Source organism: Marmota marmota, unplaced genomic scaffold (assembly GCF_001458135.2).
Source record: "Marmota marmota marmota unplaced genomic scaffold, marMar, whole genome shotgun sequence".
Taxonomy (NCBI): domain Eukaryota; kingdom Metazoa; phylum Chordata; class Mammalia; order Rodentia; family Sciuridae; genus Marmota; species Marmota marmota.
In genome coordinates this window covers 28,776,805-28,801,342 of record NW_026000005.1, presented here as the reverse complement: position 1 = coordinate 28,801,342, position 24,538 = coordinate 28,776,805, and the positions used below count along the sequence as shown (strand labels likewise).

The following is a 24,538-nucleotide window of genomic DNA, read 5'->3' as shown; positions in this document are numbered from 1 at the left end:
TAAAACCAAAAGCCTTTACTCTTTTAGTTTTTCCCATTGTCTGTCTTTTGAGCAAGAAATGAGGTCAACAATGATGGGGTACTTATTAAAATTTCTTCTATAACATCTCTTTATGCCATATGTGCTTTGGAAAATAACCATTAAGATTAGAACTTTACCATCTTGTTTGTTATGGTTTACTTCCCAGTAATATTGTAGTTCCATAGCCAATGCTGGTTTAGTTCAAGAAGATTAAGATTTGAAATAGAAATATTCTAAATAATTCACATATACAAAATATTTGCTTGGTAAGGGTGATATGTACAGGTTTAAACCGAAATTTAAAAGAAGCAAATGATCACTTTAGAAAGTACTGTACATTCACTTTGCAAACTATTTGACAAGTGAAATTAACTTGGCTTTTATTCTTAAATGGAAGCAGAGAATGAGATATAGTGACAAAAGTAACTAACAAAGTAAGTTATTAGAATTCAAACTTTTGCCACTGAAGCTTACATATTTATACCTATAGGTTATCCTTGTGCAGTATCACAAGCTGAGTCAAGTTGACTTGCAGATAACCTGACTCTTACCTTTTTCTCTTTACAACAGAGAAGTAAAAATGCCCTGAACTTAGGAAAGAGAAAAGGTAAAATGTTTTAAAACCCCAAAGCTGTCTCATATTTTCAAGTGAGGCAATTTTTGCCACAAATCCCCCTGATCTCTCTCATTCTCATCCAGGAATAAGACATTGTGATTAATCAAATTTTCAGACAGTGTTGAGAGGTAACAAGATTATTACTATACATTAATGTTCAGAAAAAGGATTCAGTAATTTAATAATGAACTGTGTTGAATGAATTTTTGTTTTCCAAGGGAATGAGGGTCATTGGTATGCAGTTTCATATATCATTTGATTATTGAAGCACAGGAGTAAAGATCAAAACGTAATTCATCTTAAAAGTTACTAAGACATTCGAATGATAGGAGCAAAAATGTGTGTGAATGTACACCAATAACTAATATTATATATTAGGTACAATCCTAATTGTTTGCGTTAATTCATTATTCTAATTCTCAGAACACCTCCATGGCATGGGTCCATCTCACAAACAAGAAAAATGAAGAAAAGCAAGGTCAAGTACCTCTCAAGGTTACACAGCTAGTAGGTTACACAGTTAGAGTTCAGCCCAACAAACTTGGCTCTTGAGTCCTATTATTTAACCTTTGAATGAGTGTATGTTTGCATGTATTTTCAGCTTCTGCATTTTATTCTGTACATTTCATAAGCAAAGATTATTTACTTAAGCTATGAAATGGAATAATCTGAGCAATGACGACCCGATAACTCATGTTTTACAAACATTTTAGAAATGGCTTATGACAAGTCAGATTTAAGTGTTTTATCTAAAAATAAAAATAAGAATAATTCCTGGTGAAGCAAAAAAGGGATTTGGAAGGAAAGAGGAAAAGAAGCCTTATTGAACAGCAAGAGGAATTCCTGTTAAGTCTACAAGAAAAAAAGGTTATTTAGTAGTTATTTACATGAAGTAAATCCTGGAAAAACATATGGGCAGTTTGCAGCTAGAAAAATGAAATCTCCAGCATTCTTATATAGGTGTTTTTCCCCGTCCCCTAATCCTATGTTAATATATTCAATGTGGTCTCTGAATATAAAATTCATTGGTTAAGACTTTCCTCATAATTGCTTGTATTTGAAAAGACTTGTTTGATAAATGCATTATCATCCATAACCTGAAATCAATCAGTAGTTTTTACAGCTGTTAATAATTGATATTGTAAAGAAACAACCTCAGTTCTTTTCACCAGCATCCTCTCTTATAAAATTTAGTACACTGAAGTATAATCTATCATTATATTGATATATGACATATGCCAGCAGTAAGCATGAGTTGTTCATTTTTACCCTAATTCTCCTCCCAGTAGATTTACAGGAGTTCTTTACAGTATGTTCTTTCAGCTAGAGCAGCAGGGGAAGCATTTTGGTTATTTAGGTACTCAGTTAAGAACTTCTATATGTGACTACATATAACAGCACACAGTGCAGAAAAATAACAGGTGTGGAGGCCCTGTAAAATCAAATCCCATCAGCTACTTAGTGGTCCTTGTCCAGAGATCCATGGCATCTGTGGCACAGAGACCAGAACAATAGCTTGTCATTGGACTGGGTTTTGTTCCAGATTGTGGGTTCTGGGGAATATCGAGGAGAATTTTTAAAATGCTTTATATGATGGAAGGCACAAAACACTAGTAAGGAATTATTATAAAGGATTAAATGAGCAGATGAAGTGTTCTTGAGTTTAGAAATAAGCATTTTCTGGGAAAGATTGCTCCCGTTGCAGATAACTTAGTAGAAAAGTAAGTAAACCCAAGGGGTGTCTTATCTCACTAGGGTCTTTAAGGAAAAATGAGGGAAAGTACTAGCTCACATTTAACTTCATTTTTCCCATAGTCTTAACTATGATGATTCCAAAGGGAAATGGTAATCAGCTCGCACTTCAAAAAAAAAAAAAAAATATCCAGGACTTCAGGGGTTTTATTTTTAAAAGGCATGACCCATGTTTCTGTAACCAACTCACAAAATTAATGAGGCTAAGATTGGCATATATTTCCTCTTTTTAAGTATTAGATAACATTTTAAATAAGAGGCTGTGCAGCACAATCCCTAGAGTAATATTAACTTGCAAGTCATTATAGTGTTTCAAGATGCTGTTTCTCTGATCTGCCAAATGTATAGCCTTTGAGCTATGGCTTTAGCATGTGGCTCTTAGTTACTGCTGACACCATATTTATTTGAAAGGAATCACTCTGGCCAGGTGTCTTCTATTTGTAATTTGATCTTATAAGTAGCTCTGCATCAGAACCAGCATTTCAATGTCTAATTTGAGCTCTGAGCAAATGTCCTTCACCTTCATGAGAGGCAACTATCCGTCCCAACCAGAGCTGGTAAGGCACATGGAGGGAATCAAGGGTGTGAATCCACACCGGATTTATTAAAGCCCTTCACAGCAGCCACTAGATAGATGACTAGGCCAAGAGCATTGCCTGCTGTCTTTCTAGCTGTGCTGTGTATAATGTTCATATCATTGTTCTGTAGGTTACCTTAAATTACTAAGACAGAGGCTTGAAATAAGTGTAGGGTTTAAATCTCACCAGTGAAGCACAAAATGCAGGATGAAAGTATAGAGAGATCAAAAGAAGTGGTGGGAGGGAAGGAAGACATATCTAAGCAATTTGACTTTTACAGACAACCCAAAGAAAGCTACAGCTGTGTCTATGTTTTTCATCCCAATAACTTCAGCACTAAGTGCCTTGCCAGGTCCATAGTCAGTGTTTAATAAATATTTGTTGGATGGATGATGGATGGATGGATGGATGGATGGATGGATGGATAGAGCCCTGTGATTGCTACCCCAGCTACTATCTGTGCAGACTAAAAAGAGTGAAGATGTGCATGACAATGTGGGGAACAAAAAAGAAGAAAGTGAGAGCCTGAAGAAAGCAAAGACTTTTCAGAAAACTAATGAGAGAGGCCAGGTAACATTTGTGTAGGGAACACTATTCTAGCCTCATGGATAAGAGAATCTGGGAGGGAGGAGAGATGCAGGAACATGGGAAAAGAGAGAGTATATTTCCTCCACACTCTCCCTTTAAATCAGGGATTGGAAAGAGGACAATGTGACTTAACATCTAATGGGGTTGGGCATTTATTGTTATTATATGCCAGGGACTATTCTGAGTGATTAGCAAGATTCACAGTCATTCTGTAGAATAATTACTATTATTTACGTTTTACAGATAAAAATGCTTGTATATAGCAAGTTTTTGTAAGTGGGTTGAGATCATACAGCCAGAAAATGGCAGAAGGCAGGCTTCAATACCAGCGTGGAGAATCCATGCTCTTAACAGCTGTTAGGAGGAGGGATTTATCACCTATTATGGCAGAATAAAAGACCTAGTGCTTCCAAATTTGACATTACAAAGCAGTGGACTTCAGTCACCAAAGGAAGGAAGAGGAAAGTTTGTTTTCTTAAATATTTTCTCCTGCTGCACAATTCGCTCTGAAAATAAATGACACCTCTTCTTTGTCCTCATTTGCTTTTACACTCCTTTGTTTTGCATAATATTAAAATAAAGACACAGAGTCATGACTAGTTTTTTCCCAGCTTACCTGTACTTAAGTACTGGAGTATTTGGAAAGCCAGCAGCTCATATTGCTCAGCTTTAATCCAGCAGTTGAGCAAATGTCCTGATCATTGTGCAGTGTTCACACCCAGGCTTGGTGGCAAGTACAGTACCCAGTATCAACAGTGACAGGGAATGGAAAGCTGCCCTAATTGACAGCTGTAATTTTTTTGACGAAACAGAAATGAACGTATCCATGCATTCACACAAATTCGAAAATAGTTCTAAGATTAGAAAGTACTAACCTGATGTAGAAAAACAGGTGATCCTACTTCATACTTATATGCCACCCCAATGCAAAATGAAGAACACATAATAATTAATTAGCTTTTAAAGTTTCAACAAAGGAGCAATGCATTTGAATTTCAGTTATAACCTCCCTCTCTTAGGAAGTATCTTTCTTTCAAAACTATTAGGTATTAGTTGACCACCACCGGTGGCTCCCACAGAGGTTAAATCTAACCTGATTTTTCCTATCAGAGTACATGAGGGGAATTTTTGAAACCTCTTTCTTGCAAGGAATTACCTTGTAGAGCTGAAATACCTTGGCAAAGGTTTTTATAGTACTATAGGCAGGTTGTAAAACAAATGGAAAATGTTAAAGAATGATCTGTAGAATGCAGAATTAAAGTGTTTTGAGAGATTCATCTATCTGTGGGGATTTTTATCATCTCCATATCATTTGAGATACAGCAAGGTCTTTGATTGGTCAAGATGAATAGTACTAATGATTCCTCAGAAATTCAAAGGCTTAGTATTAATTACTTCCCAACAGCTGGATGTATTTATAGTACTGCTAAGGATAAGTAGCTGAGTAAGGATATTGCCGATTTAGAAATGTCCCTAAACAATTTACCCTCCCTTCCCAGAGTAGTAGCTGTAGAAAGAAATGGAAGGTTCAAAGCTTCTATCCTGACAACCAGGACTGATGCCTGTCAACAGCAGTTTTACTTGGTCCTCACAGTATTTTTTTTCTTTCAAGTAAATTAGTTAACAACATTTCAAAATCAAGAGATTCCTAGGATGAACTATGAAGCAGTGCCAGACTTCATGAACTTCTTGTACAGAATTTCTTAGAACATTCTGCAGTGGTGGAAGTGTTCCTGTGCAGCAGCTACTAGCCACATATGGTTATTAAGCATTCAAATGTAGTTAGTGTGACTGAGAAACTAGATTTGATTTTATTTTTTACTTTTTTTGATAAACTGAATTTTGTTCACTTTAAATAGCTGATGTTTCTATAGCCACTGATGAGTAGGACCATTGACATTGAACACTGCAGTTCCAGGACAGCCAAGCAGGATCCAGGAGTCCTAACATCAAAGTAATAAGTATATGGGCTTCTCCCAGCCTCTCAGATCACAGAGGAAATGATAAGCAGGTTTTCTTTGTTTTGTCTTGTTTTGTTTTTAATGAAAAGCAACTCCCACTTGCACTGTCTTTTTTTTTATTCAAGCTGCTTCTAAATTGCATTGGGAATCATTGAGTGCTTCAGTTAACACAGAATTAAGATGGTATCCCAAATACTTTATTGATCACCTTTAATGACTTGAGGATTGATGGAGAAATAGTGTCTACTTAGATTTTGCTTTACTTATTTCTCAGCATATCTCTCTTCTTATGGATTACTTTCTCTTTTAAAATATACCCACATTTAAGTCACATATGAGTATATCTAATAAGATAATGAAAATCAGGCAGAAAATCTTAGTTTTCATAGCTTAATGATAGTTAGGGAATAGATCAACAATAACAACAACAGAGAACAATATTTAACTTAAATTTTATATTAATGAAAATTTCAAAACATCCAGGTTCAAAAAAGGAAGGCTTTTATTTTTTAAAATAAAAATAATTCTAAAAATCTTAAAACATTTGGGAGTATATGTTTATAATTAAATGCATTCAAAATTAAACTCATATAAATCGTTTTTGGTCGAGAAGAAAAAGTGTAGATAGAAGAAGGAAGCATATCTCAATTTTTCAAGTTTTTGTTTGACAAATAGTTCACAAGGAAATTTTATCTGACATTCAAACTTAAGCTCAAGAATTTACTTAAGTTGGCTGTTGGCATATTTTAAAGAAGTAGAATATTCTGTGATTAAAAATAAAGAAAATATTAGGAAGATGAATCTCTGTTCATCATCCTTTGTCAAACCTGGTGATGACTGTTGCCCTCTTTGGGGCACATTGGCCATTCAACTGTGGAAAGTAGACATTTGGGAAACAGCATGGTGTCTCCCTCTTAGTTATCCTACCAGGTGCTGTTGATTTTTTACTTTTCAGACCAGTACCTTCTCAGTTCATTCTTATGACATCTCTCCTGCACACCCACCTGCCTATTGTCTCACTCCCACTCCTGAAATATCCTCCTAACTGCTTCTCCTGCATCCACTGTTCCAAGCCTTACAGTGCAGCTACAGTGAATTTAAGAGAAAACTAATCTATTTATGCTTTTCTCATGATTTAAAATGGTGTGTTTCAAGAAACACCCCAAATCTTTAATTAGCTAAAAGATCCTATATGATCTGATCTAGCTTCTGCTACCTTGCTAGCTTTGAAAAGAGCCGTATTCTTTAGGGTTAGTAGTAGTGCTCTTAAAATAACAGTAGCTTTAACACAGAAGTTTGTATCTTAGGTTAATGGCAATCCAAAGACTGGTATAGTAAATTCATTGTTCTCTGGGATCTAGGCTGCTTTCATCTTGACATTTTGCCATCCTCATAACACAATTTCCAACTTTAAGGTCGAAAGTGGCTGTTCTAGCTACACCATCACACCTTCATTCCAGTTAGCACAAAAGCAGAAAGGGAAAGAATTGGTAAGTCCCTTGAAAATGGGATACATGGGATGAAAAAATATTAATAAGACATGAAATGTCTTTGACTTACACATTCTGTCTTATTTTCCTGACCTTGGCTGATTTGTAAGTATGTCCAAAATAATTTTTCTAATTGGCAACATTCATCATTTAAAATCCTTTTCACCCAAGGGTGCTTTGTGACAGAGAAGGTGAACACTAAACTGTGGCCTGCAGAAGATCAAGTCTAACACCAGGCCCAGAACAAGAAGAGGAGAAATTAAACCTGTGTATATGGAATCTCAGAAACTTAGAAAATTCTCTGCTGTTCAGAAAGAAAGAGAATAAGTGAAATATTGTGAGACTCAAAAAATGACTACATGTTTGTCGTGAGAAATACTTCAAATCTTAAAATTGCATGCCTTAATACATTTTGTTTGTTAAGTATTGAGGCTAAGAGGAATTGTTGCTCATGAGAGACAAAGGTCTGAAAAAGAAAACAATCACTGGACTTGTATTTAATCACTTTTTATTTTCTCAGATCTCGGTCATGTCATTATCTGGCTTTTGTGCTTACATAACTTAAATAAGCAAGTTCAGGCATCAGTGGGAATAGGAGAGCAAGATGAAAGGGTAACAATTTAAATGGATTGCCAGCAGATGCGTGATATGGATGGAGATGAAGCCTATTAAGGACCTCATTCAGGAAGAAGCTCTTGACATTGATCATTTGTGAAAGGGAATTTTTTTTTCTTACCCACATACTTGGTTTTGTACACTTGTCTACAAACCTTAAGCAGTAGTACATCTGATCATCAACTTGTGGAATTACTAACACGGAGCCACTTTGAAAGAGCAGACAAGGTTATTAACTTTTGTAGGAAATGAAAATTTGGCCTTAATATACATGTGAAATTGAATTGTCTGTAGCACAAAGCTTTGGAGATTACCCATGCAAAATGAGAAAACTATCTAAATTTAAAATTGTCCTCAGTACAGTGAAATGTAATTTTGCAAACCACATTTTTACTGCAGTGAAATCTGTGAAGAGATTGGCTCTATTAATTTAGATTTAAACAGAGGCTCCGTGTCTTCTAAAAATGGTAAATGAGATGGAAAATGTACTTTAAGGAGAAAAAAGAGTTTTTGAAAATGCTGCAGGCAGGCTCCATACTCCACATCTTTGAGTCTACTCTGAGACCAGTTGGCTTCAGAAGAAGGTCTTGATATACTGTGACAGGTAGTTGGAATAAGAACATGCAGACAACACCTCAGTTACATGTAGCAGGCTTCAAGAATAGGATAAGAAGCAAATCAAGTAAAACCCAAAGCCGAAGTCACTGACAGCTCTTACTTAATAGTAGGTAGCTGAGTCCTTGACAGAAAAAGAAAAGATTAAAAAGAAATTGAATGTATTTTCTCAAATATCAAATAACTTTCTTACAATCCCTGCCTGAAAAGATAGTGTAGGTAGGGGATTTGATGACACAAACTACCTTCTCACACAAAAGTTTTTTGTATGAAAAGAAATTAAGTTTTCCATTCCCTACTTTGAGTTTCTTTAGGTTACAAGGACAAAACATGTCTTATTAATTAAATCATTAATTAAGTAGATTACTATGTTTTGGGGACCATGATTTCATAACTTATTGTTTAGCTATCGAGAATACATACATGCCAAAATAATAAAATCAGTTGTCCTTTCCTCATCTTTACATTGTTTTCTTTTTGCTTTCAAGGTATTGCTGTGCTTTACTTACATCTCTTTGAAGTGTTCGGGGACCCTGCCTACCTCCAGATGGCACATTGCTATGTGAAGCAAAGCCTGAACTGTTTGACCAAGCGTTCCATTACCTTCCTTTGCGGCGATGCAGGACCCCTTGCGGTGGCCGCTGTGCTGTATAGCAAGATGAACAATGAGAAGCAGGCAGATGATTGCATCACACGGTAATCATGTTTCTTTGTAAGGATTATTACCTAAACGTATTGCATTTTGCATATATCAGCAAAAAAACATTCTAGTGAATACTTTTCTTGGCAGATAAATTTTATTCCTGCATTTGATCAGTTCTTATATATTTTTCCTGTGTTGTAGTTAAGAAACAACCATTGTAATCCCTATTTTATTGCAAGATACAAGACATCGTCATGTTCCAGATTAAACATGAGTTCAGTAACATTTGTGAGATCAAAAACCTAATCATGTGATTGCTAATCCAGCATCAGAAATTCAAAGAAATGCATTTAAATTCTTGCCTTTGAGCCTAGAAAGGCATCCTAAGGGACCACAACTAATTCAAGACTGCCTTTCTCAGGGACAATGCCATGTAAATCCAGATTTCCATTTTTAATACAAGTCATGGCACTCCACTGGAACCTTATGAATTATGAATTACTAAACTTTTATATTAATAAAGTTTATTTGTTGCCTTATTAGAGTTTATTGAGCATGCCTTTGAATTTACTGAGGAATCTGACTGCCATGCAACTCCGTGTAGGGCTCATAGGCTCCCACTGAGCATGTTTACACTAACAGGAGAGTTGCAACTCAGCAGCATTTTAATCAGTGATTATCACTGAATTGTCCATGGTTTTTCATTCCCAGTATTCTCTATTATAAATTACCACCCAAATAACATTATAATCACCAGTAAAGTTAGTTAAGGATCTCTTAGTTAAACAGTTGGCCTTCCATATCCACAGGTTTACATCCATAGATTCAGCTGTGGATCAAAAATATTACAAAAAAATTTTCTTTTGTACTGAATAGTACAGACTTTTTTTTTTACATATTGTTATTCTCTAAGCAATACAACTATTTACATAGTTTTTATATTGCATTGAGTATTGTAAGTAATCTGGGGATGATTTAAAGTAGATGGGAAGGATAAGTATAGATTATATGCTACTATGCCATCTCATATGAGGGTCTTGAACATTCACAGATTTCAGTACCCACCAGAGAAAAGGGAACCAATCCCTATGAATACCAAGGGGTGACTGGTACTGTGTGGTGGTGTGTGTTTCATCAACAGGCTTTTTGGACATAATTATGTTGTATTTAAAGAAATAAATATTCATGCCCATATTGTTTAACCACACATGTACACAAATTGGCAAAAGCATACACAAACAAATTCTCCCTCTTCCTTCAATTTTTCTTTATTATATTTTTCTATTTTTTTCTTATTACTATTTTCATATTGTAACTTTCACTGGAATTTTTTATTTTTTACTTTTTTTGGGGGGGGGGATTGAACCCAGGGGTGCTTAACCACCAAGCCATATCCCCAGCCCTTTTTTTATATTTTATTTAGAGACAGGGCCTCACTAAGTTGCTTAGGGCCTTGCTAAGTTGATGAAGCTGACTTTGAACTCACAATCCTCCTGCCTCAGCCTCCCAAGCAGCTGGGATTATCGGCATGTGCTACTGCACCTGGCTTCCACTGGAAATTGTAAGAGAAGGAGAAAATGAGTGGGTCAAGGAGTCTTTTACTCTATAATGCTTTGTTAATAATTATATTAAATAATCCCCTGAATTGACATATGTTTTAGTGAGCTCTTGCATCACTGTGACCAAAAGACTTGACAAGAACAATGTAGAACAGGAAAAGTTTATTTGGGGGCTCATGGTTTCAAAGGTCAGTGTCCATGGTTGGCCAACTCCATAGCTCTGAACCTGGGGTGAGGCAGAATATCAGGGTGGAAGGACATGTCAGAGGAAAGCAGTTCAAGACATTGCAATCAGGAAGCAGAGAGCTTTGCCCACCATCAACAAAATATAAATCCTAAAGGCAAACCGAGCCATTGACATATCTCCCCAACCATACCTCTTACAATTACCACCCAGTTAATTCATAACAGTGGATTAGATTAAGGTTCTCATGACTCAATCATTTCATCTCTAAAAATTCTTGTATTGTCTCACACATGAGCTTTTGCAGGACTCTAAACCATTTTTTTATGTATAACTGTGCTACATCTATTAAAGGCTATAAATGATGTAGTACAACTTATTTAGTGTATGTGGAAGAAAAAACTCTAAAATTGTATTTCAAGGCTTGGAAATATTTAGGATAAAACATATTACCAAGCTTGAACAAAATGGCAAATGGAATGATTGCTTTAAAGTTTAATTAAAATATTTTCCTTCCATAACAATTGACTTGTGTGAGACTAACCAATACAAAAGCTATTCCATACTTAAGTTTGAAACACAGAAACTACCTTTTTTCTTGGGCAGTTTAAAAAACCTCACAAGGTTCATAAGATAGTCTTATTCAGTAAATTGCTCTTAAATACCATCAAATTAAATTGTGCTCCCATATTTTACAGATGATGCCGCCATTTCCCAATATATGCGCAGCCAAATAGTAAGAGTTTGCTGTGTGAGGAATGTTAATGGTATTCGGTGAAAACAGGGTATTCAGATTTGGGATTGTATTCAAACACTAGTTAAACAAAATTAAATATACACCTCTACTGGCTGCTCAGAATCTTTAGTAGTTTATGTGCATAGAGAAACACTGCAACTCTAGAGAGCACCATTTACTAAACTTACATAGACACCTGTCTTCGCACATCTTGAAGACCTAGTCTAAGAAACACTCTTTGGAAAATAATACCAAACATCAATGTTGGTTTATTAAAATCAGAAGAATGAGTTAAGATTCTGTTTTTTCTTGATAACCTTGGTAACAAAATTTTTTATATTTTATATCTTTTAATATTTTTTATGAGATTTTCAAGAATATAACTGGAAGACATGTTAAGGTTAAAAATTAGGAATACAGATATATGACAGAAAGATACACTATTTAGATTTTTAAAGTTCATGGTAGAACAGAAAGAAGAATTATTTGTATATGCTTACTTCATCTTTCAAATTTCCTCCCTTTCAGTGGAATAATTTATAATTCTTTATGGTTTGATTTTAGAAAATTCAAAATTATTTGGTATCAGTAGGTATTAAATAAACCTACATGCTTGTTTTACTTTTTTACCAACCTCCTTCCTCTTATCATACCCCTTTTGGGATTTGTTGTAGAGGCTGTGTTGTGTTCCACTGCCAATATCAATCATATTCTAGCTCATCTTTCCATTACATTTCTTTTATGTAATGGTCTTTCAAAATCTTAATTTTGAGTTTTAAAATCCAAAAGGACCTCTGAAATCATCAAAAACCTAATTCTTCAACAAAGAAACTGAAATTCAAATAAATTAGTTTTTTTCCTTGGGTAGAAATCTTAACCTTGGGCCTTTGAGAATCTTGTGTTTTTGTTGTTTTTTTTTTGGGGGGGGGTGTGTTTTTTGTGCTAGGAATTGAACCCAGAGACACTTAACCACTGAGCTACATCCCCAGTCCTTTTTATATTTTATTTTGGGACAGGGTCTCACTAAGTTGCTTAAGGACTCTCCAGGTTGCTGAGGCTGGCTTTGAACTTGTGATTCTCCTGCCTCAGCCTCCTGAGCCATTGGGATTACAAGCATGCATCATCATGCCTGGCTGACCATTTTTACTTCTCTGGCAAGGGTTCCTGACTCCTCAAAAGGAGTGTGTATGTGTTCTTGTTCATATTGTCCTGCTGATGACCAAGGGGTGGAAGAGTGGACAACAGTACATAGTGGTACACAGTGGTAGTTCTTTCTACTGCCTGATATATATCATGTCCACTTTTACCCTTCTTTCTACACAGAGGTATTAGTACTACAGCCCAAATAGAAAGCATAGCCTGTTAGGTACCCAATTAGGTGACAAACCTGACATATATAGTGCTTTAGAGCCATACTTAGACTGATGAAGAGCTTTAGCTTTCTAGACAGGAAATGTATCAACTTTCTGCTTTTGTAGTGTGATGGGTCAGAAAAGAACTACTTTTTTTTTTTTTTTTAACTTACAAACCTTTTGATATAATACAAAACCAAAAAACTTTCCCAGTAACACCCTGAGGAAATACTGCTAGTTCTGGGATAGAAGTAGCCTATTTCTAAATGTCTTTATTTTTCCTTCAGTGACATTTCAGTGACTTCCTTATCTCTCTTTTAAAGATTGGTTGTTATTAATATCAACATAATCAAAACAAATAAATGGAGCTGGAACAATATGCTTGTGGGTTTGAGAGTTTACAAAAATACAAAATAACCATTATGATTTATGAATGCTATTATTATTTTATCATAGCATGTGAAACATGCAGTCAAAAGTCCAACTGTTGCTAACCTCTGATTCAACTGGTTTAGTGATATGAATTAAAATCCAGGGAAAAAAATGAAATACTTCCCTTGTTACCCTAAAATCCATTGAAGAGATACTTTGAGCATATTTTACTTTTAAGTATATTAAAAGTATTTGCTACCTGCTTTGAACAACCTAAATTAATTAGAATACTAATTTTGTATTGCCACCTAATGGTAGTATAAGTGATAACATTGGCAAAGAGAAAGAAATGGCAATTTCTAATTTCAAGCATTTTATTTTGACAGGATCCTCATTAGCAGTAAAAGAATAATTGTTCTGAGTAATATATCCATAGTGCATGTTTGCTTTAAAAAGTATCCTAAATTCTCCCTTTTGAATAGTTCTTTGATTTCCTTTGCAAAAACAAATCAAAAATGCTTTTTAAAATCTAAATTCTATATAACTCAATGCATTTATATTAAAATGATAATAGGTTCTTATCTAAGTGCAAACATTCATTCTGTTTACTACAACAGTTTTAAACAGATTTGTGTTCTTTATAGTCTCAGTGATACTGAGGTACCATATCTGGTTTGAGGAAAAAAAGAGAATTCTTCTTAATAAATGCTTTTGAATTCTTTTGAAAATTAGGGATATATATGTGTGTGAATGTTTATACATATTTATATGGTACTGAAATAAAAAACATAGTGGCCCATAATTCTGCCACCCACATAGCCATGAATGATGATGAGCAAAGGTTAAACAAAGTATTACGAAAAAATACAAAGAAACATCTGACCACGGTGACCCTGTTTCTAACATAACCTCTGCTCCACTGTGAGTTTATTGTTTATTTTTTAAAGGAGAAAAAAAATTACATGAGCCAACATTTGCATATTAATTTGAGATGCCTCAGTTCTCAAGGTGTAATGTGAAAAAGTTGTAACTTTTGCAATAACTGCATCTAGCCATGCCCTTTCAAACTCTTCTTTCCTATTGAAAAGGAAGTTCCCTTGAAATCTCCTTTATACCTTTTTCTTTGCCTTTGTTTCATCACTATTAGCTGCTTTCAGTCACTAAAATCATCTAATTCTGTCTTTTTAAAACATGTCCTCTTCATTTTAAATGAAATGAAGAGGACATGTTTCAAATCTTTCCCCTCAAAGCTTATGGAAGTAGTAAAGAGGGAGGATTATTTTCCTTTTCACAAGTATGCTCCCTGTGGAGCTGAGATTCTCCACTCTCCCTATTGGTGTACAACCTGGTGTTTACTTGGGTTTCTTTTATTCTTGTTTTTTGATAAATATTGGTGGCCCCCATATATTAGCAGGGGGGGTGCTGTATACCTTCTCAGCTATACCCTGACCTCTGAGTATGTTAAAATGAAAGCATAAGTTAGTTGTACATTCTGCCAAATGTGCAAACATTTGTTAGAAAGAAGATCCACATACATACACACATGCAGATAGTTTCCTACCCTGTTCTTATACCTCAGAGAAAGCCACATCATCCTCAGACCCTTCTTAGAGTAAATATAAAACCTATTTCAGTCTGTAGCTAAGCGAGTATATACAGCCCCCACTGCACTTTCAAAATTCTGTGTGAATAGCAAAGACATTTCTCTATCACATTTACTCCTCCACCCCCTGCTAAAAGGAAAAAAAGTTTCATTCTCAGAGTTTAACTATCAAATGTGATTTCTTTTCCAGTCTTATTTACCTCCATCTTTAACTTCCTCCTATCTTCTGATTCCCTGGGGCTTCCCTCTCTGGTCCTCTGGGAAGAAAACTTCAGACTTTAGTTATCCTGCTCTGTCATGTACTTCTCATGGCTGTCTGCATCTGGGGCTAGATGATGTGGAGGATAGAAAGAGGAATAAAGTGGTGAGGTTCACCCTTCCCCCAGGGAAATACAGCTCCTCATATCTGTGAGAAAGTTTTCTTCCTTTGGAGTTCTGGCTCCTGTGAGTTCCATTGCTTTTACTTCTGCTGGCAACATAAGATTTCCTGTAGACTGGAGCACAAAGAAAAAATTACCCTCCCTCTCCAGGTATTAGGCTCTCCCTTTCCTGTTCATCCTTGAGACAGAAGTAAAGGACTGCTTTTAGGGCTATCAGCCCACAGGGAGCCACCTCTAGGCTTTGGGCCAGGGGCATACCAGAGGGGAAAATATGACAAACTTACCTTTAGTTTGATGGATCTTCAAATTATGGTGTTTTTCCCCATTTTGCCTTCTTATGTTTACTTTTCAGGGTTCTCAAATAGCTGCTTCATGTTTTCTGTCCAGCTTTGGGAGACTATATTTAGTGGAAGAGGTATGATTGAGTGTGCTTACTCCATCTTACCTGGGACCAGTAACAAAAATAACTTTTTGTCTGAGAAACTGAACTGAGTTTGTCAATAGAGACCTAATAGATTATAATACATCCACTTAAATCAACAGTCCTCTGTAACTGTTATAAAGAAAGAATCTGTGCCAGTATGTAATGGTTGTAAAGATGTGTTATTCAATAAAGGTGCAGAACATGGTGGGATATATTTATATTTATAAATATGTGTTTTTTATGTCTGTATGTACATAAAATAAATTTAGGAATACATACCAAAAAAAAAATTGGTCACCAAGGTCATTTCTGAAGATAAGAACTAGAAGGCTGAGAGACTGGAAGACAGGGACATGATACTTTTGTGCCATCTACATGTGTTGTCAATTGCAGTAGATCAGGCTGCCATACAGATTCTTCACATTAAGGAATAAACCAAGGAAGGAGATGAGTGGGATGCAGCAAGCCTTTCATTTTAAGGAAATAATGGTCCTTTGTGTGTTCATGTAGTCCTTTCTCCAGGCTGCATGCTCTGATAACCAGCAGTTTGGTTTCTCTGATGCCAGCTGCCTAAGTACTAGTCTTAGGGTATAGTTTCATGAAGAACTAGGAGGTTCCAGGCAGCCTCAGCCATTCACTTGTATTCTTTTCCTTTGATTTTTTTTTTTTTTTGTATGCTCCATTATAAACTAAAGAAAAAAAAAATTTAATTGAGGGCTAAATCTTTGAACCCGGATTGTATACATATATATCTTTATACAAATGTGTTTTATATGCATAAAATATCTATACAGTGTGTATGTCTGTGTGTGTGTATTAATGTAACATTTTTTAAGTATTCACCAGTAGCAATCCCTGTCAGATTATTTTAGGCATGTGTTTCTATTCCTAGGCTAATTCACCTAAATAAAATCGATCCCCATGCTCCAAATGAAATGCTGTATGGACGAATGGGCTACATCTATGCTCTTCTTTTTGTCAACAAGAACTTTGGAGTTGAAAAGATTCCTCAAAGCCATATTCAGCAGGTACCACAAATTGATGCTTTTTAGAAGTCTTTTTGGGAGCCCATTTACTTGCTCATTGCCGAACCTATTACCTTTGTCTCTCCAGTTAGCACATCCTCCTACTTAAGAAAGAGGGTGTATCTTGACCTTTAGAAGTCAGACACAGAGGACCAACAGTAATTCACACTAAATGCTGCTGGAAACACTGGGGAGGGACTTAAGTCAGAAGGCCGCCTGCTCCATTTGAGAGTTTAGAGACTCTTTCAGAGGAAGGTCAGGGCTAGATTTCACCCCCCAGATGCAGATGTCTCCTTTTGTGCCTGGAGGAGTTTATGCTTTCCTTTGACAAGTGAATTCTTGTAGCACTAGTAAAAAAAAGTTCAAGATCCTCCTTGTCTTTCCTCACTTCATTTCTCACTTCTCTGAGACACTCACTTCTCTTCAGTTGAAGTAAACAGTGCCCCTCCCTGGCAGAAGTTTAATGTACCTCATTTTTCAGTACCTCATAGCAAAAAGCTCCTTGCCTCCACCAAAAAATTTTTATTCTAATTGTCTTGTTATTTCGGTTGGCTTTCTCTCTGTAGATTTGTGAAACAGTGTTAACCTCTGGAGAAAACCTGGCTAGAAAGAGAAACTTCACTGCAAAGTCTCCACTGATGTATGAATGGTACCAGGAATATTATGTGGGGGCTGCTCATGGCCTGGCAGGAATTTATTACTACCTGATGCAGGTAATGGATGAGTATGGTGAGACTTTAAAATTTGCCTCCTGACTGACACATGCACTGTATTGGGTAGGAAGACAGACCCTACAGCTCTGTTTTATCCTTCTGGCAACTACAGCATCATGTCAGTTACTTGACCCAGACAAACAATGATAACTTTGGCCACAGTGCATTTTAAAGTGTATAAACTTAAAGACACTGTGCTTTGAGTTGACATTTGATTTGTAGGTGACTGTACCTTCCTACCTATTGCTACTCATGATGACTAAAGAATTTTGACCTGTAATTCTATATGATGAAGTGCCCTTTGCTCTTCTCTTTCAGCAAATGCCTTTAATTAATATATTCCCATATTATAAGATAAAATCCATTGAAACAAATTTTCTAGGAGTGAAACTAAAATCAGTAGAAAACAAATGAGTATGTTACCTGTAGCTCTTCAGTGAATTTTGAATAATATACCTGAAAAACAGCTGAATGTATTCTGCCCAGCTAGGCGCAGTGGTGCACACCTGTAATCCCTGAACTGGATAGACGAGCAGTGAAGGCCAGCCTCAGTAACTTAGCAAGACCCTGTGTCAAAATAAAAATAAAAAACTGAGGATGTAGCTCAGTGGTAGAGTGCCACTGGGTTCAATTCCCAATATTATAACAACAACAATAAAGTGCTACATCTAACAGTTCTTGGGTCCTGTTAATATTGGGAGACATCAACTAAAGTCAGATAGACTTAGAAATCACTGTAGAAACATGACTTGAAGAGGTCAGAAAAAACTTCTCAGAGAATGTCATTTTAGGGGACTTAGAAGCTCTCCTTAAAGAGAATTGGTACTTATGAATAAGAATTTATGTTAAAAGAAAATAAATTCTTAATGGCAACAGAGGGTACCCCTCATCTTCCCAGAGCACAGTGTGGTGTAAAGTGCTTCATTAATATGTTCAAAATGAGTGCTTGGATATACATATCATCAGCTGGTTGAGTAGCCAGCTATAATAATACAAAATGTCAGGCCTGCTTTCTCTGACTCAATAATGAAAATAGAGCTGAAAAACTCAAGGTTATTACTGATTTTTGAATGCAAAATCACAATTTGTATGTTAGTGCCAATCAGATGTCAGCTGTAGTAATTATTCTGCAATTCTCAATTAGAAGTTTTATAATTAGGATTTTTGACAATTTAGACTTGAAGTTCCTTTGTTTTTCTAGCACACTCCCTCAGTGGCTCTTTTTATCCAGAAGTACATGTAAATTATTAAAAAGTTTTCAGGGAAGGAGAGTTCATGTCTTCTGAAGTTCAGGGTGAATTAAAATCATATGTGTCAGTGACTGGATTACCTCACTGACCTTTCTCTTTTTTATTATTTTTTTTTAAATTCATATATGGCAGCAGAATACGTTACAATTCATATTACACATATAGAGCACAATTTTTTGTATCTCAGGTTGTATGCAAAGTATTTTCCACCAATTTGTGTCTTCATACATGTACTTTGGATAATGATGACCATCACATTTCACCATCATTTCTAACCCCACACCCACTTCTTTCCCCTTCCACCTCTCTGCCCTGTCGATATAGCTCAGTTGGGAGAGTGCTTGCCTCATTGACCTTTCATTAAAACAGGTAATGAGAGGACATCTACTCTGCCTCTTTTTTGTTAGTTGTAAAAAGAAATCTGAAAATCTAAGTACTGATTTTTTTCATTTTCAGGTTATTATCTATTTGAAATGATTTCATTTTTAATCCTGAAAGTTCATTTAGTAAAAGCCTCTATATCAATAAAATAAAGCAATATTATTTTTAGGCCATGTTGGACAAGTTTACTCATTCTACACTAACACTTTAAATTGAGCTTTAACACTATTTCTTATGTAAAGTATAATCCATATATCCCCTGAAGAACTTTAAAAATCTTGTGAAAGATGTTTCATCAATATTGCTTCATTCCCAGCACTGCCTCCTGCCTATGCTTCACACCACTGCCCACCCCACATGCCCCACCCCCTGCCTGATAAAACAACACTTAAAAATGATTGTTTAAGTAGTGAGCAGTGCATTGAATTAAAAGGATCAAAAAGGGAAGCTAAAAAATTGTATCAAGAGTTGCCATTCATATGCTTTATATCAATATGTCCTATAACTCTGTATATCATTTTGTGAGATAATGCTGTATATAGATGAGTTTCAAATCCTCTACAGAAAGATATGATTTAAAGTTATGCTATAGTTTGGTATCGGATTCCTTTTCTCCTAACTTGTAAGTGTCCTCTTCTATTGAAAACATTACCTGACATTTCTCTGAATATAATAGTGAAAGTTGTCCTTGCTTACCTAATGAATCTCTTTGTGAATTTTAGAGCATGTTATAGGTATTGAAACTTTAGGAAATTTCTTCTACACTCACATTCTCAAGTGTTTACTTAGGAAACTTACTTATATGTACGCAGATAACAACAAATGCTGAAAAATAATACATACAGAAGACCATAAGCATTAACTGATGGCCTAGTTTTATTTTGATTTAAAAATTATAAAGTGAAATCACAAAAGATTAAAGCAAAGTGATGCACTAGGTGAAATTCAAAGCTTTTTAATGACTCTTCAATTCCCTTTGGTCATGTTTCTCTACTGGTTTAAAACTCATACTGAGTTCTGAGAAAGTCTGTTTGCTTCAGCAAAACTAACAAATTTCTTTCTTATTTTTAGCCCAGCCTTCAAGTGAGCCAAGCAAAGTTACATACTTTGGTCAAGCCCAGTGTAGACTTTGTTTGCCAGCTGAAATTCCCTTCTGGCAATTATCCTCCATGTGTGGATGATAATCGAGATCTGCTTGTCCACTGGTGTCATGGAGCCCCTGGGGTAATCTACATGCTCATCCAGGCCTATAAGGTACTGTGTACTTTCTCATTTGAGAAAAAATTGGAAAACATAACCAAATTTTTTTTATTTAAAATGACTCTTACAGTCCTTAAAAGAGTAATATATAATTCATTTGTTAGACTTAAAATCACTTTGCTAAATAAATTATTGTCACAGTATCCATTGTTCCACAGAAGACATTATTTCATAGAACAAGAGACTGCTTCACTGACAGAGTAACCAAGATTATGACATCAGTGACAGAGCCAAAATAATATCCCAGAGGCTGTATTAAAAATAGAACCCTCATCCATTGCTGATGGGAATGTGAAATGATATGGCTTCCATGGAAAATGGTTTAGTGGTTCCCTCACAAAATTAAACATTTAATTAACACATAATCTAGCAATTCTACTCCTAGGTAAAATACCCAGAAAAAACTGAAAACAAAAATTCAAACAGATTTGTATGCACCAATCAGTTTCATAACAGTTCCTCAGCCAAAAGGTGGAAATTATCCAGGTACCCACCAACAGATGAATAGATAAAGAAAATATGCTATATATGAGTCTTAAAAAATATTGAAATTTTAATATATACTGCAACATTCATAAACTTTGAAAACATGCTAGATAAAACAAGCCAGATACAAAAGGATAAATACTTTATGATGCCATCTGTATGAAGTGATGCTGGGGTCTTGGGGAAGGGAGTAGGGAATGGGGATTTATTGCTTATAGGTATAGAATTTCTGTTGGGAATATTAAAAAGTCTTGCACATGGGTAGTAATGATGGTTATATAACAAGGTGAATGTAATTAATACCACTGAATTATATGCTTAAAAAAGTGTAACTGATAACTTTTATTATTTGTACATCTTACCACAATAAAAAAAACCAAATATCACTCCTAAAAAGGCTGGTATGGATGGCATTGCCACAATCAAAGAAAAAGTTTTTAATTGAGGGGAAAAAAAATAGAAGTAAACTAAGACATGTATAACCATTGGTCCAAATCAAATATAAGTTAGGTCTGTAGGCTATAAATAGGCATTGGCATCTCATAACTAAGCAAGCTTTTAGTATATCAAATTCAACATTTCAGAAAGTCAGATATAATAGAAGAGCTTTTGAAACTGCCTTATTCTGCTTTTAAGGATTTGCAATGGGATATTAAAAATACCTACTCAAGAGTATTTCTTAAGTCTTTGTTCAAAATATAGCAGGCAATAAAAGATTATGAAGGTCTACTTGTATTGTTCTGATAAAGTTGTTATATAATCAGTTTCTTCCCCAGTATATAAACAAACTTCCTATTTAATAGTAGAATATTACATACAAAAGTTAGCATTTGTACTTCTGAGAGTGACTCATGATGACAGCAAGTTTCAAGTTAAATAATGCTGCTTAAATGATCACACCCCTATACACAGACACATGCACATAAAACAAGACCATGTAGACAAGGTCAGGCCCAGTTAATTAAAAAAAAAGCAAAGCCAATTTTAATAGTTTTTTACTACCGGTATAACACATCTCTGTCACTAAATCCCTTGCCTTTCTTGTCAGGCCCTCTCTTTTCTTCCCCTACTACTTCTTTTTTCATAGCAGGAAGGAACCTTCTTTTATATTCTGTATAAGAAAACTCACATTCCTTGACTCTTCAGGTGTTCAAAGAGGAGAAGTATCTCTGTTGTGCCTACCAATGTGCAGATGTGATCTGGCAATACGGTTTGCTGAAGAAGGGGTACGGGCTGTGCCATGGTGCTGCGGGGAATGCCTATGCCTTCCTGACTCTTTACAACTTCACGCAGGATGTGAAGTACCTGTACCGGGCCTGTAAGGTAGGGTTCAGACTGCCAGAAGCAAAGTAGCTTCAAAAAATTGAGGGAAGTGCTTTCGTTCGTCTCTTGATATTAATTTAATTTTTAAATCATGAATCATCTGTAGGTAATGAACGTTGTTTAAGAAAAACCTTCAAATGCTGTTTGGTTGAATTTAGTATTCCTTTTAAAGGGCATAATTCTACTCAAAAGTATTTATGTGAGAAAAAAGGTATAGGGTGATCTTGTTGCTGCTTCTTCCATAACCTTGATAATCTGTGGCTCAGACCACTCATTATTTTCCTTCTAAGCTATGTATGAATGGCATTTATCTCTTTTCTCCAACTTGAAAGTTTTTGACTTTTCAGAATAACATTTAGGGGCAGTATATCAACCTCTAGGGTCACTGAAACAAATCATTCTAGTAACTTAATTTGGTCTCATTGCAGTTTGCTGAATGGTGCTTAGATTATGGAGCACACGGATGCAGGACACCAGACACCCCCTTCTCCCTCTTTGAAGGTATTTTTCACACATTACTTATATGCCTTATAATATCAGCAGCTACTTCTCTGCTTGGTAATGTATTTGAATTTGAGGTGTATCAACAAATTAATTTGATGATCATTTCTTATAGTGCTTACTAATACAAGAAGTCAGTATTAAAAATCACTACATATACTAGCACAGACCTAATAGTGGTAGTCATAATGGTGACCACCATTTATGGAGCCAGGCACATGCTGAGCATTTTGCAGATGCTGTCATAAAATCATTTCAGCAAAAACATAAAAGCATGTTATTCTTATGTCACAGTTAAGGAGACTCAAGAGAGGTAAGTGGCCCATGGTGCCATGGGGAAGGAACTCACATGTGGTAAATGACAGGGCAGAGACTTGAACTTGTATGGTTCCATTCTCTCCCCTGTCTTCCCTCTGGATAAAAAGACTAGGCACCTCACAGGGATCTCCTGTAATATAGAACTGTAAAGTATATAAATATAGACTGTTTCCATTTCATTTAAATTTTTGCCATTAATACTCTAATGTTGTTAATGCTAAAAAAAAAAAAAAGTAACTCTATAAAAATGGGAGTCATTTTGGTGTAATAACTTTTATTATCTCCTTCTCTTCCTTCAGGAATGGCTGGAACAATATATTTCTTGGCCGACCTGCTAGTCCCCACGAAAGCCAAGTTCCCTGCATTTGAACTCTAAAAGGAAAGCATGTTCACACCCTGCAACTCACAGCATGACCCTTTCTGTATATTCAGTCCTGGTCTAAGTGCTTTCATTGCTTTTCAAGGAAACAGAATCAAACTATGTGCTTGATTGAGTTGGGTTTTGTTTTCCAGAATTTATCTTTAGTTGATTTTTTTTATTATGTACTTTTATTTAAAAGTATGCAAGGACATCTGTTAAATTTCTTCCAAAAGGAAGGATGGGTGATAAATACAGTATTTTGTGGTCATTTACATGTATTTTAGAATTTAGAGGAAAATCTTATTTAAATTTATGAATATAACCATCTGTTACTGTTCTAAAAATGTTTGAAAGAAACTAAATACAGATAAACAAGGTTACATACATGACCATGATTGAATATTGCCCTCACCTCTTCTGTGTCATATATTTCCTCCAACAGGAGGGTGGGCAGCTTTATGACTTGGTCTTTCTCTAAGTGGTTGATTATAAAAGGGGACAAAATATAACTATATGCTTCCAGGTGAAAAACTTGCAAGAATTATAAACTAGACTTGGGACCTTACGTACCATTTTTCAAATTCCTGATGTCTTTTTGGTCTAGAAACATACTTTCAAATCTGCCTCTTTATCAAAAGGCATCTGGATACTGTATGCCAGCCTTTTTATAAAAAACTTAAAATGTGATGGTTGTCATGAACTTTCTGATGTGTAAATTCAAGATAAGCTAATAACAGCTGTTTTATTGTTTTCTCTAAATGAAAAAATCTAGTGTATTTTCAAACTATTAAATTTGTTTGCTCTTTGGTATTCAAATTAATTAGATCACAAAGCTGATTTTCTGTGGGAGTGCTCAGAATCTAGTCTGCTATATTTGACTGATCTTCTAAACTTTGACTTGTATTTTACTTACTTCCAGTGACTGTGCTTTAGTGCTGGTTGTTTGGTATAAGCCATAAAATATATTCCGTTCTATTAGTTTATCTGAACATTGGTCTTTTCACTGAAGAATACAGCTTCTGCTTCTGCTTTAAAAAGGGTGGGAAGGGCATTGCTCTGTAGCCAGTAACTTCATAAAGAACATAAGCTTTTGATAGAAAATTGTGTTCATTAAGAGAAATTACCAGAGGTCATGCTTATAACAAGTTAATCTTTTCATATCCTAGGCTAATAGTTCATATTTTTCTGAGATACTAGAATCAGGTTTTACATGGCAAATGAAGACTCCTGGTGCTTCAGAGTTCTGTACAATTCTATTGACTGGAATCCTCCTTCTCTCTCCCATAGCTGTCTTTGCCAGGCCTGCTTAGATTCCTTGGGACTGTTTTGGGAACATTTTGTAGCTTTAAAATAACAGGGTCTGAGAATTTTTAGTGTGCCTATTTCGTGGCTTTCTTGGTCACAAAAAAAAAAAAAAAAAAAAAATCAGCA

General features: G+C 35.4%; 1 protein-coding gene across 3 annotated transcripts in view; it reads left to right on the top strand.

The window, feature by feature from the left end:
* Positions 1–24,181, top strand: part of Lancl1 (LanC like glutathione S-transferase 1) — a 32,547-nt gene extending 8,366 nt beyond the window's left edge. For all 3 annotated transcript variants that reach the window (XM_015481328.2, XM_015481327.2, XM_015481326.2), the window contains 7 exons: positions 8,725–8,932; positions 16,382–16,517; positions 17,081–17,227; positions 19,930–20,112; positions 21,751–21,927; positions 22,356–22,428; positions 23,046–24,181. In XM_015481328.2, the coding sequence (XP_015336814.1) occupies positions 8,725–8,932; positions 16,382–16,517; positions 17,081–17,227; positions 19,930–20,112; positions 21,751–21,927; positions 22,356–22,428; positions 23,046–23,122 (1,001 nt within the window). In that variant the 3' untranslated portion in view covers positions 23,123–24,181. The remainder of the gene's footprint in view (positions 1–8,724; positions 8,933–16,381; positions 16,518–17,080; positions 17,228–19,929; positions 20,113–21,750; positions 21,928–22,355; positions 22,429–23,045) is intronic.
* The last annotated feature ends 357 nt before the right edge of the window (positions 24,182–24,538 follow it).